Source organism: Echeneis naucrates, chromosome 14 (genome assembly GCF_900963305.1).
Source record: "Echeneis naucrates chromosome 14, fEcheNa1.1, whole genome shotgun sequence".
NCBI lineage: Eukaryota > Metazoa > Chordata > Actinopteri > Carangiformes > Echeneidae > Echeneis > Echeneis naucrates.
Window position 1 is genome coordinate 10,439,272 of NC_042524.1, and position 18,068 is coordinate 10,457,339.

The window sequence follows — 18,068 nt, forward strand, 5'->3', positions numbered from 1 at the left end:
TTATTCTTACACTACTCTACGACTCTAAGATTATTAACAGCAGGGATAATCTCTGTGTAACGTTATGTCTTGTCTGATATCTATCTATCTATAAGACGAACGTAATAGTTGACAGAAAACAGCGAGATGTAAATGTCTTTTTTTCTTTACTAAATGGTATCAGATCGATGAATTTTTGTGACCACAGCTGTCAGATTTAGCATCGACGCATCAATACAGCAGCATCCGGCCCCTCATTGGCCCATGCAGGTCGTGCTCTGTCACGTGACGGCATAATGAGCGTAAGGCCTCGTGCCGAGCCAATGGGCCGGCCGGTCACCTGACCGCCCGCCCCGCCCCCTTGTTGTGTCTGTCGCCGCCGTCCGGGCCGCTGAGAGAAGAGGAGCGACATGTCTTCGCTGCTGAGGCCGTTTTCGGTGTGTGAGGGCCCGTGCGAGAGCTGCGGAGCGAAGAGGGGAGGATGTCCGAGCCCGGCCGCCCACCGGCAGCCTCCGCTCCAGCGCCTGTCCGCCGCCCCGCCGGCCCACCAGCGGCCGTACGCGGCGGGGAGGACCCTAGCGGCCGCTGCGGCCGGAGGGAGGAAAATTACGCACCCCGGGAAGGCCATTCTGGCAGGTGGATGTTGCAACGCAGATATTGAGCCCATCGCTTCCTGCACAGCGCAGCCTAATCTCAGTCTGTCCCTGCAGAACTGGGTCAAAATGCACCGAGCCTGCACTGATGCTCCAGCTCTGGCTTCGCGATCCTTGCATGTATCAGTGGATACATTTCTTATTGTGCTGATAGGATGATTGCTTTCTACTAAATTAATAAAAAAAAAAAAAAGAAAAAAAAAAGTAGCGTTAAATAAAAAGTGAATATACAATGATGGAAGGCTATTCTTCACCGTTCAGTGCAGGTGCAGCTGTACAATCACGTCTCAATGGCATTTAATTCAAACAAAGACTGTGCCAGCAGTGGTCTACCATCAGCATCCATTTTTTTTTAATAGACTGAAATAAACAAAGGCTTGCAAGTTCTCCTGTTTCCAGAATGTTCAGGAACATTTGTGCACAGTGAGTCAACAAATTCTGACAGCAGTATTTCTTTATTCTCCTCTCTCAGGGGGCATCGCAGGAGGGATAGAGATTTGCATCACCTTCCCCACAGAGTATGTCAAGACCCAGCTGCAGTTAGACGAGAGAGCCAACCCACCCAGATACAGAGGGATCGGTAAGTCACTGGGACATGTACAGCAGGTTGGTGTGCTGGTCCTCTGCTGGCTAACTCCTGCTCTCTGCCTCTGTTTGTGCGTGTGTGCGTGTGTGTGTGTGCGAGCGCAGGAGATTGTGTGAAGTTAACCGTGCAGGATCATGGACTCAGAGGGTTGTATCGAGGTCTCAGCTCCCTGCTCTATGGATCAATACCCAAATCTGCAGTGAGGTGAACATGCACACGACATACACCTGCTTTTACTTTGCAGGTACAAATGCACCAAAGAATAGAGAGGAGATGCAGCAGAAAAGCACCTTTGCTTCTTGCATCCTCCTGGTTTGTAGTATCACCAGGCTTGCCTTGAAATTAATTACCTTGTAACTGATTTCAGAGCAGTGACTCAGCACTTCTTGGTGCGTTTGTTAATACCTGCCAGATTTGAAGTGCTGTAACTAACAATGGTTACAACAGTTTTCTCATGCCCAAAGAGCTCTTATGAAATGTATTATTAATATTATATAGCGCCATCCAAACTCTAAACATGTTTTGTATGTTGCAGCAAATTATCACTTTTGACAAACAGGAGCCACCAAATATTTGCTGATGTTTCTTTTGTTGAAAAATGATAAATTAGTTCTTGTACTCATCAGAACAGGACCTAATTAATTTGAACAAATTTCATTCAACTCACCAATTCATCAATCATACTTGCGTTCACAAAGTTACTGAAGTGCCACTGAGATACCTGGATTTTAGTCAAGTGCGTCAAGCAAATGCTTCCTTACCTTTTCTCTTTCTTTCAGGTTTGGCACGTTTGAGATTCTCAGCAACCCCATGCGAGACAATACGGGTCGGCTAGATAACACACGGAGCCTGTTGTGTGGCCTCGGAGCAGGGATAGCAGAGGCCGTTGTGGTCGTTTGTCCCATGGAGACACTCAAGGTTGGCGGAGCTGGAAGCTGTTGCTCATCTTTTACTGTCGGAAGCCGTTTCCTCGTCTGTTAAAATTAAGATTAAGAGTACTTTATTTATCCCATGAATGGGGAATTCGTTGTTACAGCAGCAACCACAGGTATAGAAAAAAATACGAGATAGAAACAAGGAGTACAAGTACTATAAAAAATACAGACAAAACATAAAGTGACAGTAGTAGTGCAAAAATAAAAAATGTAATGTAAATGTAGTTAGTTCAGACAGACAGAGAGGTGTTATTTCGTCTGATAGCTGCTGGAATGAATGACTTCTTTCACCTTTCACCCTGCTGGTTAGGAGCTGCTTAGTCCACCCACAGCGTCATGAAGGGGGTGGGAGGGGTTGTCCATGATGGATGTCAGCTTGGCCAACATCCTCCTCTCACCCACCTCCTCAGTGGAGTCTAGAGAGCAGTCCAGGACAGATCCGGTTCTTCAGACAAGCTTGTTGAGCCTCTTCCTGCCCCTCTCTGAACTGTTAAGACGACATTGAATCTGACAAAACATTGTTCTTCCTTTTTCTTCAGGTCAAGATGATCCATGATCAGTGTTCCCTCAGACCTCGTTACAGAGGCTTCTTTCACGGGGTCAGTGAGATTATCAGAGAACAGGGTAAGAGAGTGCGATAGATTAGCATGATCTGAGTAAATTCAAAATTTAAGACATGGTTGAAAACTGTGACTGTAACTACCAGTACATGTGTGTGTGGTTTATGCTCCATCGTAAACCTGTTTAGGTGTGAGGGGGACATATCAAGGTCTGACAGCGACTGTGCTAAAACAAGGAACCAACCAGGCCATTCGATTTTATGTAATGAACATGCTGCGCAATTGGTACAAAGGTGAGAATGCTTACTTATTCCAAAGATAAAACCTCCAACATCCTAATCTAAGTTTTTCTCTGTCTGATTGGCAGATGGCTTTTTACCTTCTTCCACTTTCCATGAATCCATTCTTTTTACTTGTCCTCAAAGGGGATGATCCCAGGCGAGAGATGCACCCAATCGTCACAGCAGCGTTTGGAGCTACAGCGGGAGCTGCCAGTGTTTTTGGAAATACCCCTCTGGATGTGGTGAAGACCAGGATGCAGGTTTGAAATCAGTCCTTGATGATGATTTTTCGACTGTCATCACTCTTGCCTTTCCTAACTTGTTTTCTTCCCAGGGTCTGGAGGCACACCGCTACAAAAACACAATGGACTGTGCTTTCCAGATCTTAAAGCAGGAAGGACCGCAGGCGTGAGTAACCCCAATCTTTGGTTTAAGCTGCTTTAGTTTCCACAGCTGTAGACACACCATCTAACCTCGCCTCATCCTGTTCTTCCTGCAGGTTCTACAAAGGTACAGTTCCCAGGCTTGGCCGTGTGTGCTTGGATGTGGCCATTGTCTTCGTCATCTATGAGGAGGTGGTCAAACTACTCAACGATGTGTGGAAAACCCAGTAGTAGGACCGCACAACAGCAGAGGTCCCGGAGGAAGCACAGACCAGTGCCTCATGCTACGCACAACTCAACACCTCTATCCTAGTTCATTCATGCTCTCTGCGTCAGCCTTGAGCAGATGACACTTCATCTCGATTAGTTTTCCCGCATAAAACAGATTGATTTGCAGGACTTATCTAAATGTGATGGCAGGAGAGTGGCTAGTTGCATTAAAACAGCTCAGTTTTGCATTTTCCCAGTTTCTTTCTAGTGGTAGGACTTGGGGATGTAGGAGGATGAGGAGAGGACGTGTGGTTGTGTACACTTCATTAGATTTATAGACTTTCTAGAGTCTGAGATACAGTATTCAGAGAAGAAGCACAGGCAAGTATTACTGACCAAAGGTTTCAATTAGGAGGTTAAAAAGAAAACATGCATCAGCTAAAACAAGCTATACATTTGTGGACTATTTTAGGTTTCTATGACTGTTACTGTACCTGTTGTCGAGTGAACATTTTGTACTGAAACCATAAATGTGTCTTCTGATTCACTGAGTACTTACTAAACTGAGGGAGTAATGGAAATGGTACAGGATGTGAACAAGCCAGCTGCAGTACTTTAAAATGTGTGTACAGGACCTCAGCACATCTTGGTGTTGTAATTGCTTATTGACTGTGCTTGTGACATCATCACACTAAAGTATTCACAGCATTTCCTCTCTGTGTTCAAACACTGTTCATTATACATCACATGGCTGCTGCCAACATGAATCTGGATGTGACCTGTCCTGTCCTACACCTGGCAGCGGCTCGCAGCCTTGTTGAGACTACACACACACACACTGGTCCGGAGTCAGTACCTCCTCTGCCAAAAGTTTTAACTTGAAGCAAGTTATCCTTAAGCACATGACGTAGGAAACAAATCTATATGTAGCACAGTCTTCACATGCAGTGAAAAGGAGGGGATACAGGCCAGTTTATTAGTAAGGATTTTTGAGCTCGTTGTGTGGCAATATTTCATCTTAAAAATCATTTGATTTTGAGCTAATCAGTACCCTCATGCTATTTAAAAAGCAGGTGCTGGTTATAACAAGATCCAAACACATCAGTCTGTGTAAGTCAATAGACTTCAGTGTGTTTCAGCCTTTAGTGGCATTTTTTCCATCACCGATACACTCATTAAGCAGATGCTCCGGTAGTTTTATATTTTTCTGCTTCAATGTTTGTTATCCTCATGCTAACTAACTCTTTGTCTGATGAGTTTTAATTTTCCATCTTTGAAGCAATTAATTCTTTTGGTGTGTTCATGTGTTTAAGCCAAATTAGGGGTAAGCACATATCAGGGGCTCAGCAACAAAACAATAACAAAGGCTTGATTTTGATCAAACTAATTGCACCACATAGCCTTGGAAAGTAGCCTTTTGCTCCTCTTTGCCAAACTAATTCACTGAACCTTCCAATTAATTAGATTACACAAAGTCTTGATTAAATTCTTAAATGAAAAGAAAACAGTTTGCCCCCATGTCTCTAGAATTTTTGATGAACATAAGCATATTGTTACCATAGAAAATATATATCACTTTTTAATTTAACAGACCAGCAGCATGTAAACTTTTGGTACAGCATGTTCGGTCTGGGCTGACCAGTTACATTTGGAAGATCCTCTCAGACTGTTTGAAGGTTTAATTTGTGCTCAAATGTTTTGGTATGGCATGAGGAAAAAAACATCAGCGCTTGAAGTATGACTTTAAATGTTCAGATGTGAAAACCTGACAAAACATGATTGGACAACATGGTTTCACTTGTCTCAATAAAAGTGAGCTTTAATAACTTGATGGTTGCGATGGGATGTGTTTTAAAAATCCAGATTGATGAGGTAAAAAAATTCAATACGCGATTCTACCCCCCACACATATCTAATGGTATTAAAGAGATACATATTCATCTGTAGAGTGACTTTCCTACATAGAATCTGTCAATCAATTGGAAATTAAAGAAAAACTGAATTATATTTATGCTAAATATTCACAGAGCCAACTGGATGCAGAATATAACATTGTAACTGGAATGGTGAAAGGCTGGTGACACTTGGCGTTGCTACAAAACAAAAATCAGCAGGTTGAGGCTTTGCTGACCGTAGAACAGAGGAGATTAAAGGCTGAAGAAGCAGGTCGAGCAGTGCAGGCATTAACATCACAGAGGGACGTATTAATGCTCCCACCTGCTGCATCCACACTCCACCTGTCACCTACATATAGCTTAACTTGTTAACTTAAGGTGGAGGGGACAAACATACTGCTGAGAAATTATCTTTGCTTTCCTGACTTGCTGGTAAAAAGCCTTCAGAATATAGAATACATACTATATTCAAAAATAAAAAAAATAAGTTACATATTCATTTTAAATACATAACCTTGTTTGTGGATCCTGGTAGTAAGGCCTTTACATGTCAGGGTCCCTGATGTGTATAAAACATTGTGTACATGAATGAAAACTGAAATACATGTGATAGTAAAGCCTCCAAACTGCAATGGATGGATGCTGCCATTAATAGTTTACAATTTTAAATTTCCATTGAGCTTAACACCTTTACAGTCACTAATAGACTTTGCATCATGACCAGACTAGAGAACCTGGATGGCCACTTTTGACAGACAGTGTAATAAAGCCAAATGGGGATTGGGAACAGTCTAATGACCCTTGCCTCAGCTGTTGTGTTTCTTGACAGTACAAGATGTGAATCCTCTGCCAACATAATGTGGGAGGAGACAGGTGTTTCTATCTTCTCCATCTGGAAGTGTACAACAAAATGTCAAGGGATTATCCGTGAGGAAAAAAAACTACAAAACATTTAAAAAAATAAATAGATTAAGACGATTTCTGGCATCTCACTCACATTCTGAGACATTTGTCTTTGCCACCACTGGCCACTCTTTGTCCATCAGGACTCCAGTCCACTGCATAAACCTAAACAAAAAAAGACAGAAAACCATTAGGACAGAGAAATTGCATATTAAGTGTCCCATATTGAATCCTGTAACACTTTTCCTGTAACCTTCTCTCACCTCATCAGCGTGGCCTGGTAGATCCATGTTAAGCTTTCCAGATTTGATGTCCCAAACTTTCAGCGTACTGTCGCTGCTGCCACTGACCAGCAACCTGCTATCAGCTGACCATGCCACTTGATACACAGATGCTACATGGCCACGCAGGGACATCAAATACCTGTAAGTAAGTAGTCAAACAGCCAGACAGATTTACACAATGGGAAACACTGCAGACCTACAGCTCCATCACATGGACAGCAACAGTATTACATACAGGTTATTTATGACACATTCCAAAATACCACACATTGTGCCTGATAGGTTTCCTTACTTTCCAGTGCGTCCATCCCAGATTTTGATGGATTTATCAAACGAGGCAGAGGCGAGGAGCCTGGTGTCTGGGGAGAAGAGCACTTCATTGACCAGAGCGCTGTGGCCTGTCATCCTCGCTAGAGGCTTCTTTCCTTCAGCAGGGTTCCAAAGGAACAAGGTAAAATCATCTGAACCAGACACCAAACGCTCTGGAACTGAACCCTGCAGCAGCACAACAGGAGTTACAACACTGAACAGGGTGCATACAAACTAGAACACTTCATTACATCACAACAGCACCTACCCTGACTTTATTATATCGCTGTAGGGCTCTCTCCTTTATCTCTTCCACTGGGGAAAGAAATTAATCTGATCAAAACGCTGCAGGTGACTTTCATTTAATTAAATTTATCAAAATAAAGACACTGGTCTTACATGATCCTGTGAGGTCCTGCAGGTTAACAGTGGCAGTTGCGGGTTCAAAAGCACCAGTGCGAAGGACATAATCTGTGCTGAGAGCCAGGGTGTTGACCCAGTGAGCATGGCCCTGCAAAGTTCTGCACTGAACACCCTGTACCCACCAATATAAACACACATTGTTGTGTCACACAGATATCAATTTCCTTTCATTCAGCCCATTAAGGCTTCAATGATTAGCATTTACATGACAGACACTTACGTCTTTGGCCCTCCAGACTTTGACTGTTCTGTCTTGAGAAGAAGTGTACAGAAGTCCATCTCCTCCCCATTTTACACAGGTGACTGACTGAGTGTGTCCCGTCAGGATCTTCTCACAGCGTCCCAGCAGCGTGTCCCAGATACGCACTGAGCCGTCCTTTGAGCTACTGGCTAGGTAGCGACACTCTGGGTTCCTGGAAGAAAGAGGGAGGGGCTAATCAGACAAATAGTAAATACACACACAATGCAAAGCTCATGAGTGAGTGAGTTTTCTACTAGCTTCTATAGCTGAGTACATACTCCTAATTTAGTGAAATGATGTCATTATGAACAAAAAAACCAGAACTACTATGTGGCTGCCACTGTCAGTACAGGCACTTAAAGTCATGGTTACTTGAATACCTAAAAAGAAAATCAAATCTCTCTTTTAAAGTCACTATCCAACTTCTCTCTGTCCTGCTGTTATGGGATGTGCCTAGACCAGCCACAGCCCTTTCTTCTCCTTGGACTCACTTCTACTGTCAAAATGGTGACACTAACCCACTATAGGACTTTGTGGCTATAGTGCAGCTGTAGCTAGTCATTCCCAGCAGGAAATGGAAGAATGGACATGATGTGGAATGTGTGTTAATCACTGAAACCATTGGGGTACAGAAGCACCAGATAATACCTTTTTTATGTTTTGTTTCAAGTCTGGATTGAAAATGATGGAAGACACAGGTGCTGATAAAAAGATTAACAATGGCTCGATTATATTCAAATGTCCTCGTTAAGCCATTAGTGATGAAACATGAACAATCTGAACTGAGACACCTATAACGAACTAAGCCACTTTATTATTTATATCCAAAATTGCACAATGTTTTTTGTGGTTATAATTTTACAGTTCACAGTTTATGAATGGGATTTTAGGCAAGCATTGAAATATGAAACAACAATGTACAGAAATGAGGTGATGACTCACAGATGTAAAGGTTCCCAACAGAGGCATGTGATCCATTTAGTGTGCCCTGTCAGTGTTTTCCCTATCTGTGCACCCATCGCTGGATCCCAAAGACAGATCTGTAGGACCATTGCAAAAAAAAAAAAAAAAAGAAGAAGAAAGAAAACAAGACAAAAAAAAAATCATGTTCATTTGATTCATGTAACAAATACAGATTGTCCCTGTGTATGATGCGTCTGTTGGAAGCATACCTGACCGTTCTTGCACCCTGAGGCCAGTTTCTTGCCATCCGGTGACCAGGCAATACTCAGTACCCAGTGTGTGTGTCCTGAAATGAAGCAGAATGTAGCTCATTGGTGTCTAAAACCCTGAAACTACTGATTTTATTTTGATGCTCTACAGAAGTGACTTCATACCTCTGGCAGTGTGGTGGGGTGTCTCAGTTGTCAAGTCCCAAAAACGTACTGTGGTATCGCCAGAACCACTGGCCAGATATCTAGACAGAGGACTCAATTAAGATCAACTCTACCGGCCCATAGAGGGTTTCCTTAAAACACTGTGTCAAATTTATACATGTGCTTTAAAATGGACTCTCTGATAAATCAAATTCAGTAAAAAAAAAAAATAATAAAAAAAGTCAGATTTACTCACTTGCCAGTTGGACTGAAAGCAGTTGAAATGACAGCTTCTGTGTGTCCCTGTAGTGTGCTGGTACATCGGGCCACAGCTCTGACCCTGAACACAGCCTGAGGCTGGTACACAATTGGCAGGACTTGCTCTGTCTCCACCCCAAGAGCTTTCACACAAGGGCCCAGACTGGATACCACCTCAGCCTCTCCTCGCACAAAAAATGCTAGTGGTATTGGCTCCTCCTACAATTAATATAAGCAAAGGTTAGGGCCACATTTCAGCTTTATATCATTTTGCTAATCTGATACGTCCACTAAGGGTTCACAAAGGAGATGAGCTCCTAACAGGACAGTAAAATGTGTATTTGACTGAATACTGAGGGTGGGAATCTTTTACTATCTCATGATTTGATTCGGATATTTGGGGCTAAGATTCAATTCAAAACGATTTGATTCATAATGATTTCTGCTTCAATCTATAGGTGTGCAAAGGATCCTCGTAATCTGCTCCAGTCTGCTTTGCAAGACAGAATGACAAATGGAGACATTATGGTTTTTCACATTTATTCAGTTTGAAACATTTATCCATCCTTACCGCATAAAAGCAATATCACATATTGCTTAAGTAACAAAAATAAAAGTTTCTCTTTATTAAAAAAAATAAATAGTGCAGGTAAACATGGGTTCCTCATTTTGCAAACCTTGCACAGTGAAACTCATGGCAAGCTCGGTCTTCCCGGGATTCCGGTAAATAGGGCCCTATAAAATCCACGCTCACGGAATCACGGAATTAGACATTAAACATGGAATAACGCGGAACTGGCCAACATTTCATATAAAGGTCTTTTGGGTTTTTTTTCCCCGTAGTAAAGAGGAACATATCTGCCAGGAAAATGACTTGGGCGTAGTGGGTGTGGGTCGATTCCCTGTGGGGGCACCTGAACATGTCTAGGCCAACTGATGACTGTAAATGTATGAGGGGAGCAGTTTGATTCCCAGTAAGGGTACCTGAACATATCTAAGTTAATTGGTTAATTGGAAACGAGTGATGGACTGGGCTACAGCAAGAAACCCTAACCCTAAACCCTAAACTGGACTGGACCACAGAAACACATCCCCAGGTATCCAACATAATATTGGAGATGTGCACAAATCATTGCTGTTACCACAGGACTGGAAAACATTTTGTGGAAATGTGTGCATCCTGATCACAGCCTGAGCTCCATGTTGATGTTGGGCTTAGATAGCCAGCCTGTTACCTTCTGCAGCAGTGCATTGCAGACCAGCTGGAGTTTGTCCGGGGTGATGTCAAGAGGAACATCAAATGGTGAGCCCAGAACCTCTCCTTCCTCATCCTGAAACTGGATCAGCAGCCGCTCCACCACGTCCTCAGTGTCCATCCTCTGTCCTGTCAGAGACAACTAACCACAGCAGAGCTTCAGATAGATGGCGCTATGTTCAGTTTCCTGGCTGCCTGCTGTAACACACAAAACAAAATAACACAATCTGAGATTAGACAGTGAAAGTGGACAAAACATCTTCTAAATGTTGGGCCCGTGGATGCTGCATCACATAAAGCCAGCCCATGACACTGTGTTTGCAAGAAACAAATGTTTAAAAAAAATATTTCTATCGTTGGGAGTTGCTTCGATCGCTCAGGCACCAAGGAAGAAAAAAAAAACAAAACAAGCTAAACTAAACTTCCCGATAACACAAACAGGATAAAATACATCGGACTGTGGAGCCATCTTTAACTCTGTTAGTCAGCCTGTCTAGAGTGCAAACCAAACAAGCTAACTCCGCTAGCTTGCTGTTCAACCGGTCTTTTCGGACACTTCGTCGCTTTAAGCGGCAACACCAGAGCAGCCAGACAACAGCCGGCTGTTCACGGAGCTGTGTGCAGCTGTGAAGAACATTGTGTTGGCACATAAACGCTAAAACTTTACCTTTAGCGACGTGCTAACTCTCCCCACGTGTGTCCGACCGGAGAGCCTTCACAGCGGAGATGCGTCAGGTGGCTGAAGCTGCTGGAGCCATTCGACGGAATTATCGCAAGGGATTGTGGGAGTAAACAAGCAAAAGAGTCCGTCTTGCTGCGTTTTCCTCCGCATTGAGATTCTTCTCGTGTATCGGTGAGTTTTCCTGCGGAACATTTTCTCTCCCTTATTTCTTTTTCAACGCGAATAATCTGATTTGATGCATTCTTGTTTTGGCTAGAAAAATATGAATGTGAACAGTAAGCAAGTCACAACTTTTTCTCGATTCAGTGTACATATTTGAGTACGCGTCGATGGCAAAAGTTTCAAATCTTTTGTGAATGGATGGAGTTGTTTGAATGCAAATAAGAAGTATAATATTGCCTGTGTTGACATTCTGGAGAGCAAACATTTTCTACATGTCCTCGGCGGTGTTGACAATATATATATATATATATATATATATATTTGGACTGGGTTCACTCAGCTGACCAAATACACACACACACACACAAACACACAAACAAACCACTAAAAAGAAACAAACAAAAACACAAGTATTTCAGACAACAGTCATTATTTTTCCATTGGAATAAAAAAAAAAAAACACATCCTGTGGAAGTACTAATGTCAGAAACTACAGTGAAGGTTTAGAGTATGATAGATAAAATATCACTTAAATTCTCAGGATCCCAATGAGTTGAAGATATAATATAATCCTGATAAAGAATTTGTTCATTGGCTTTCAGTCAAAATATAAATTAGATTTATACATCAGACATCATTGTTTTAAAGCAATGTTTGTATACGTCCACATCAACATCCACATCTGACGTGAAACATTCTTGGAGGGATTCATGTGTACAGCATGATTTGAATCATTTATCATATTACACTTAAGTCACTTAAATGCAATAGCTGCTGCAAAAAAATTGAAGGCAAGAATTTAAGACAGCACAAAGTAAAACAGCCTGAATTATTCTATAATTTATATACAATCACAGAATATTCTATACAATTTTTATATAATTTTTATGATTGGTAGATTCTTACACTTAATGTAGAGAGCTCACTGCACTGGCCCTTATGCAGACATTTGAACAACTTATTGACCTGGTACTCCATTAAAAACACACACTTTAGCATGCCTTTTGCTTTTAAATTTACTTTGTAGATCGGCAAGGTTCTTCCTGTGTTTTCTGAACTAAGAAGCAAAGAAGGCCTGTGGTGGTCAGCTACTCATTAAAACAATAAACCTTTTTTGTGGATAAACTGCTCCAACAAGAGTGAACCTGACTTAAGGTGAAATCCTTTAAGGCAAAAGTCGGCAAAAACTAATTAAAATTTCCAGTCCATGACAGTGTGGTAGGTCATTATTTAAAGACTGAGTCACCTTTTCACAGTATGTGATGGAGTTGCTCTTGAGGAATTTCAAAGGCTGAATTAGTTCTGTGTGAATTTGCACGGCAGAGGAGTACAGTGTATTTCAAAGAATTTCTTCTTATTTTTTGAACCCATTGATGTTGTCAGGAACGAGGCCTTCCATAACGGCACGCTTTGACTCCAGGATCTGCAGGAACAAAATAAAGATTGAGTCCTCTAACTAACCAGCCCGCTACCATAAAAATTTCTTTACGAAAATATACACTTACTGGCTACTTTATTCAACACAGCTGTATTAACCCATTGCCATACAATTGCTTTACTTTTAAATTCTACCGTTTTATAATGCTTAGTTGTGTTGAGATTATTAGAAATACGAACATTCAGTTGAATGTTTATCACTGAGATCACCGTAGTTAATGGTGGTGACTGGACCATAGTGATTCAACAGTCTTTCAATCACTATAGCACAATCTTCTAATATTGAAGAAATTATATTAAGAAAAGATGATGATGGAAAAAAAAGATATGATATTGATGCACTCACCTGGAAGTTGGCACTGAGGCCGACGATGCTTTGCATGTTTGTACTGTAGTAACCTAAAACATACTGTCCACTTAGCAGAGGGATCTCATCTTTGTCTACAGATATCTGCAACCAAAACAAATGTCTGTTACTGAACCCTGCACACCTGTTAGTTTTATTGCAAACAGATTCTAAAAGAAATACAAAAGCCTCATTTTCATTTTACCTGTATGACTTCATTTATTTCCGGCAGCTCATTCTCCCTGACCCAAACGAAGGTTTCATAGTTGGTCGCACTCTTGAATCCAACCTGCGTGACACAAAACCCACAAGTTCACATCTGTCTTATGTTTGCTGTTAGTTGTTGTGTTTTCCATTATATATCTCTGCCAGTACCTTGTACAGGCCAATCCAGTCCCACGTAGAAGACATGAAGTCCTCTTGGACGGTGTAGTTAAGAAGAGCATCCTGGTCAGCGCTCCAAACACCCACAGGAGAGACGTGCACCAGTGGTGTGTCAAAGCACTTCCTGAGCTGTGGGGGGGAAAAAAACACTTCATACTGTCATGTTATTAGAAAGAAAGAAGGAAACTTCTATGTGTTGACTGACAAAATTTAGGCAGCAATACAATATCCTATTGTCCAACAGTAACACTGCTCTCACCTCCATGGTGAAAGTTGCAATGACAGGCTTGTGGTCACTGACTCCATAGCTCATTTCACTGGTGTATTTATCCTGAGTGACCAGAATTGGATACTCATCTGGCCCATCATCAGTAGAAGTCGATGCCTTCTCATCATCATCCTCTAATGGTAAAGTTTTGGGTTTGATACGCCAGAGGATCCGATCTGTCCAGGCCGGTTTCCTCTTCTTGCCACTGAGCAAAGCAAAGGCGAGCATTATTCTTAGACAGACATAATGGAAATTATGCTGTTAGACAACTCAAACCAGACACACACAAACACAAATATGCAGTGCAGTGTTAATAAAACCTATGGTGTAGCATGCCGTGGAGAAATTCTAAGTCGAACCTCTAATTTAGTATTACAGATAATTTCTACACACATTCAGGAAAAAGCAACACAGGTTATGCAGGAACAAGTGGGGTGCTCGGTGCATGAAGGAGCTGACTGATACATTTTCAGATTGTGCCTGAATTTCTTTAAGGTTATTGTGTTCCTCAAGCTCTTTGTGCCTCTGTGTCCCCTTCTACCTTTTTCATTACTGTCTCCAGTTCCTTTGTGATTATAGTTCAGATGTATACAGCCTAACTTATGTATACAACAGCCTATCAGGCCACATCTATGGGGACACCCACCTTGGCGGGTCTAGCTCCCTGTACCAGGCCCCCAACCAAACTGAAAGCAGCCCCCAGGTGAGGGAGGTGAGGAGGAAGAAAAGGGTGGTGCTGCAGCGCTGCAGGGGCCTGGGTCTGTACATGGTTAGTGGCAGTGCCACAGTGCTCTTTCTGAGAGAGACACATACATGGTGCTTGGGTCAGGAATGGATATGACTCACAGAAAGAGCTGCTCCCAAGTTCATCTACACAATGGGTCTTGTGCCTTGACTGCTTTGGTTTCCTGATTTGTGTGTCTCAGGGGTTTAATTTCAAATTGACAATGCGGTTGACAACAGCTGTAGGGAAAAAAGTGCAGATGGTGCAGACCAGGGACTAAGAAACGAGGGAATGTGGGACGTGCAGCACAAAAAGTGGTCTTACTTAAAACCAAACCATGTCTTTGGAGAGCTGTTCAAAATTCACAGGGAAAGAAGAGCACGCATGAAGTTTGGAGGAATGCTGGAGAAGTGTATGTCTGTGCACAGTAATGTTGCTGGAAGGTCCTATCACCTGGTATCATAGGTGTCGGAGTTACGGTCAAACTTGTAGGTGGGTTTAAAGTTTAATGGCCCTTCCTCAAATTCCTGCAGGAATGGTTCCTTCTTCTTCATCATGATGAGCTGCAAAAAAAATCAAGTAATTTAGCAAGTGTGTATTATAATGTGTGCGTGTGCCCATTTCATCACATCACCTGGTCTTTGTCCCACAGTAAATTAAGGCGTCCGCCGTTTATGGAGGAGCGGAGGAAGTGCAGGCCGTGGTCTGCAATACGGAAGTTAAGGTCACCAAACCAGAACACCAACCTGTGAGAGGATAGAGTCCCATTTTAACTGCTGCGCAACAACCTTCAGTACATATATTTCACAGTGCCAATGTGTGCACGCTGACTTGTGGTCCAGGACTTGTGGGGTGTCTGTGATGTCAAAGTCTTGCGCCTCCAGGATGTACTCAAACTCATCAATGCGCTGCAACGCGTAGTTCATGTGAGCTGCTAGGTGGCAATTAAGGAAGCACACCGGGTGTCCATAGAAGGAAAATCTGACGGACACTCCTCCTTTGTTACCCTGACAGAGAAGCACAGAAAAGGATATATATTTATATACATATAGATATATGAATGTAGACCAATCATAGGTCAAATACAGATTAAGGTGCTGGCAGTGTTTGTGAAAATGTAAATATGGCATTTTAAAAACCACCTTAATGTTTATTAAATAGTATTAAACAGTCGGTGTTAACTTGGATTATAGATTTAACCATTTGTCTTTGCCCCTCTGTACAATTTTTACCAATGGCTTTCCTGTGCTTGAGTCCATTCAGTCAGCTCTAGTGTACCTAAGGGCCTTTCATAACGTCTTTCAGCTGTACAACAGCTGGAGGGGATTCTGGTGAGCAGAGTTTAACAGTGTTGTTGTCCATAAGGTTCAGGGCTAGGCACTGCTCCCGTTGTGATTTTCCTACCCAGTATCCAAAGATGCCAGTGCGAGTGTAGGTGGTCTTTATGTCCCTGATGAAGGGGAGGTGAATTTGTTTGGCGAAAACCACCAGCAGCAAACCTTGCATCCTCATTGATGTAACCTAACGAAAAGACACAATGAGAGATTTTATTTCAATAATTTTTTTCTTTTTCTTGGCACCTTAAAATTTTTTGATTGGGTTATATAATGTAATATAATACACAGTGGGCTGTAATGTTATGGGAATATGTGAGCATACAAATATATCTTGCTATAAGATATATATATATATATATATATATATATTTGGGGAAATATAAACTTCAGGAGCTATTCACACCAAGATTCGCTGTACAGTTTCCCTTTTTCTTCCCTTGTCTGCTCTCACCTTGACAAACCCTCTGGGTGCCAGAGTCTCCATGAACATGTGGCTCCAGGAGTCCTCCACTAACAGGTCTGAGATGAACCTCACAGGAGTAGCGTTCACTTCCTGCAAGCTGACGCACCAACACAAACGGATGACACCTCCTGACCCCCTGACATCTGTAAACATGCTGCTTTGTTCCATCTCTGTTGCTCACCCAATCACATAGAGGTCTGTCGGGGGCTGGACATCTAGTTGTAGCAAAGAGATGACATCTTCAGGAGGCTCAGCTGTAGCCACATTCCAGGTCACCATGTGTAGCCTGTCAGCGTATGTTTTAGGTTAATGGCAGTCATTGACCAAAGTGATGGAGAAATAAAAAAAAAAATATATATATATATATATCAGTCCTCTTTAGTGTTAATCCCACTGGACGCAAAACAGAACACGTGACAATGTACCTTTTTAACATCTCCACTTTTTAAACGCTCACATAGTTAGGAAACATTAGAACTGTTATGAATTTAAGTTTTACAACCTCTGCGTCTTCACAATTTTTAAACATTACGTTTTCCTGTGTCACTGAACACAAGTTAGTAAAGTTATTGGTTTAATCAGTATCTGTGAGTATTTGTGTTAGTGTGTCAACCTAAATGCATCTGTGGGAATGTAGCGTCCGCAGAGCTGAAATGCTTCATCCAGTGTGCGTGACACTTCTTCACTTGCTTCATCATCAGAGCTCAGGTCCTCTATGCAGGTCAGCAGCTGGGTCAAGCGCTGGCGTAGGAGCATCTTTGACCTGGAGCTCTGAGATGCTGAGCTGCTCATGCTATCTGAGCGCATGCGTGGACTGTCCGTCAAGAAGTCCATTTTTGGATTTTGGACTGGAAAAAAGGTCTTCTTGCAGTTAGCTTTTAGATATTACAAAGTAAAATAAGCAAGTGAAATACTTCTGGCTTTACTCCTCGGCAGACTTATCTCGTCGGTGTTGTTGCAGCCATTTGTTGTGAGAGGCCTCCTCTCTGCCCAGGCCACTGGAAATAACACAAACTTGTCTCCTTGTTCGTCAAAATTTTCTTCGCGTCTTCTTTATGTCCTCCAAACTGATAAGGATGGAAAAACCCCAAAGCCTGGGGCGAGGTGCGTCCGTATTGCTGCGGTCCTTTCTGTGACCGAGTCCTGTGTGGTTATGCAGTGATGGAGCAATAACTGACAAAGCAATGGGGTCGAGTGAGGAATGTGGGCAAGAATGAGTCCTGCTTTGACTATAATCGCTGGCATGTGAATGTGTGTGTGTGTGTGTGTGTGTTTGTCTTTGAGTATGTGTATTCACAGGGAAAGGGGAGTGGAAAGGGAGGTCTCGAGGCTGATCCTCTGTCTTTGTGACTATTGTTGCAAGTCTTGGGCAATCAATGAGATTGGTAAGAGGTTTACCAGTTCTGCATCAACTGAGTACACTGGACAATGCATGGAACCATGCAATTTAAGCCAAGCATTAGTGAGGGGACATCAGAGCACAACAGCATGAGCTTCTTTTGGCTTAAATCCACTCTCTCCTCATATAGCTGAAAGGTTATCTTTAAAAACTCAGAGAGAAACTCGTGGTGGGGGGGTTGTTCTTAATTTCACAGAAGTGGATAAATTACATCATAGATTTAAAGGCAGACAACACATGAAGCAATCACAAAGTCCAAATACTTAGGTGGTTTAAAGATCTGGAAGGAAAGAATGAATGCTTTCAGGTGGTAGCCATTTGAGATATGAATTGTGCGAAATAAGAGGGCTCAAAAACTATAAGGAGAACTTAAGTTTAACCAAAGCCTATGACAC

The 18,068-nt window shown here is 42.3% G+C and overlaps 3 protein-coding genes across 4 annotated transcripts; 1 reads left to right on the top strand and 2 right to left on the bottom strand.

The window, feature by feature from the left end:
- The first annotated feature begins 370 nt into the window (after positions 1-370).
- On the top strand, positions 371-3,735 carry slc25a1a (solute carrier family 25 member 1a). Its single transcript, XM_029519672.1, has 9 exons — positions 371-615; positions 1,105-1,212; positions 1,323-1,422; positions 1,998-2,136; positions 2,693-2,777; positions 2,902-3,006; positions 3,139-3,254; positions 3,329-3,402; positions 3,494-3,735. Exons 1-9 carry the CDS (start codon positions 390-392, stop codon positions 3,606-3,608), a joined length of 1,068 nt encoding a protein of 355 aa, XP_029375532.1. The 5' UTR covers positions 371-389; the 3' UTR covers positions 3,609-3,735.
- A 1,529-nt stretch (positions 3,736-5,264) lies between these two features.
- nle1 (notchless homolog 1 (Drosophila)) lies at positions 5,265-11,226 on the bottom strand. 2 transcript variants are annotated; one of them, XM_029519388.1, is made up of 13 exons: positions 11,139-11,226; positions 10,452-10,669; positions 9,215-9,435; positions 8,980-9,059; positions 8,815-8,891; positions 8,585-8,682; positions 7,622-7,814; positions 7,378-7,513; positions 7,247-7,293; positions 6,962-7,164; positions 6,649-6,808; positions 6,480-6,550; positions 5,265-6,374 (listed from the first exon to the last, which is right to left on the bottom strand). In XM_029519388.1, the coding sequence occupies exons 2-13, from the start codon at positions 10,590-10,592 to the stop codon at positions 6,362-6,364; spliced, it is 1,440 nt and encodes a 479-aa protein (XP_029375248.1). In that variant the 5' UTR covers positions 10,593-10,669; positions 11,139-11,226; the 3' UTR covers positions 5,265-6,361. The 2 variants fall into 2 exon arrangements, with proteins under 2 accessions (XP_029375248.1, XP_029375249.1); XM_029519389.1 differs by having other exon boundaries at positions 10,452-10,666; positions 11,139-11,183.
- A 1,443-nt stretch (positions 11,227-12,669) lies between these two features.
- inpp5kb (inositol polyphosphate-5-phosphatase Kb) lies at positions 12,670-16,553 on the bottom strand. Its single transcript, XM_029519981.1, has 11 exons — positions 16,456-16,553; positions 16,263-16,371; positions 15,879-15,995; positions 15,306-15,481; positions 15,109-15,220; positions 14,928-15,037; positions 13,742-13,955; positions 13,474-13,611; positions 13,304-13,387; positions 13,099-13,203; positions 12,670-12,738 (listed from the first exon to the last, which is right to left on the bottom strand). The coding sequence occupies exons 1-11, from the start codon at positions 16,551-16,553 to the stop codon at positions 12,670-12,672; spliced, it is 1,332 nt and encodes a 443-aa protein (XP_029375841.1).
- Between the last annotated feature and the right edge of the window lie 1,515 nt (positions 16,554-18,068).

Excerpts from the sequence above, each read along its gene's own strand:
- nle1 (XM_029519388.1), bottom strand. The coding sequence starts at position 10,592 with ATGGACACTGAGGACGTGGTGGAGCGGCTGCTGATCCAGTTTCAGGAT. Across the intron at positions 9,436-10,451 it reads GCAATGCACTGCTGCAGAAG|GAGGAGCCAATACCACTAGC; the intron begins GTAACAGGCTGG and ends TATTAATTGTAG. Across the intron at positions 6,551-6,648 it reads TACCAGGCCACGCTGATGAG|GTTTATGCAGTGGACTGGAG; the intron begins GTGAGAGAAGGT and ends TTTTTTGTTTAG.
- slc25a1a (XM_029519672.1), top strand. The coding sequence starts at position 390 with ATGTCTTCGCTGCTGAGGCCGTTTTCGGTGTGTGAGGGCCCGTGCGAG. Across the intron at positions 1,423-1,997 it reads ATACCCAAATCTGCAGTGAG|GTTTGGCACGTTTGAGATTC; the intron begins GTGAACATGCAC and ends TCTTTCTTTCAG. Across the intron at positions 2,137-2,692 it reads GTCCCATGGAGACACTCAAG|GTCAAGATGATCCATGATCA; the intron begins GTTGGCGGAGCT and ends CTTTTTCTTCAG.
- inpp5kb (XM_029519981.1), bottom strand. The coding sequence starts at position 16,553 with ATGGTGACCTGGAATGTGGCTACAGCTGAGCCTCCTGAAGATGTCATC. Across the intron at positions 15,996-16,262 it reads CACCCAGAGGGTTTGTCAAG|GTTACATCAATGAGGATGCA; the intron begins GTGAGAGCAGAC and ends TCTTTTCGTTAG. Across the intron at positions 12,739-13,098 it reads GCCTCAGTGCCAACTTCCAG|ATCCTGGAGTCAAAGCGTGC; the intron begins GTGAGTGCATCA and ends TTGTTCCTGCAG.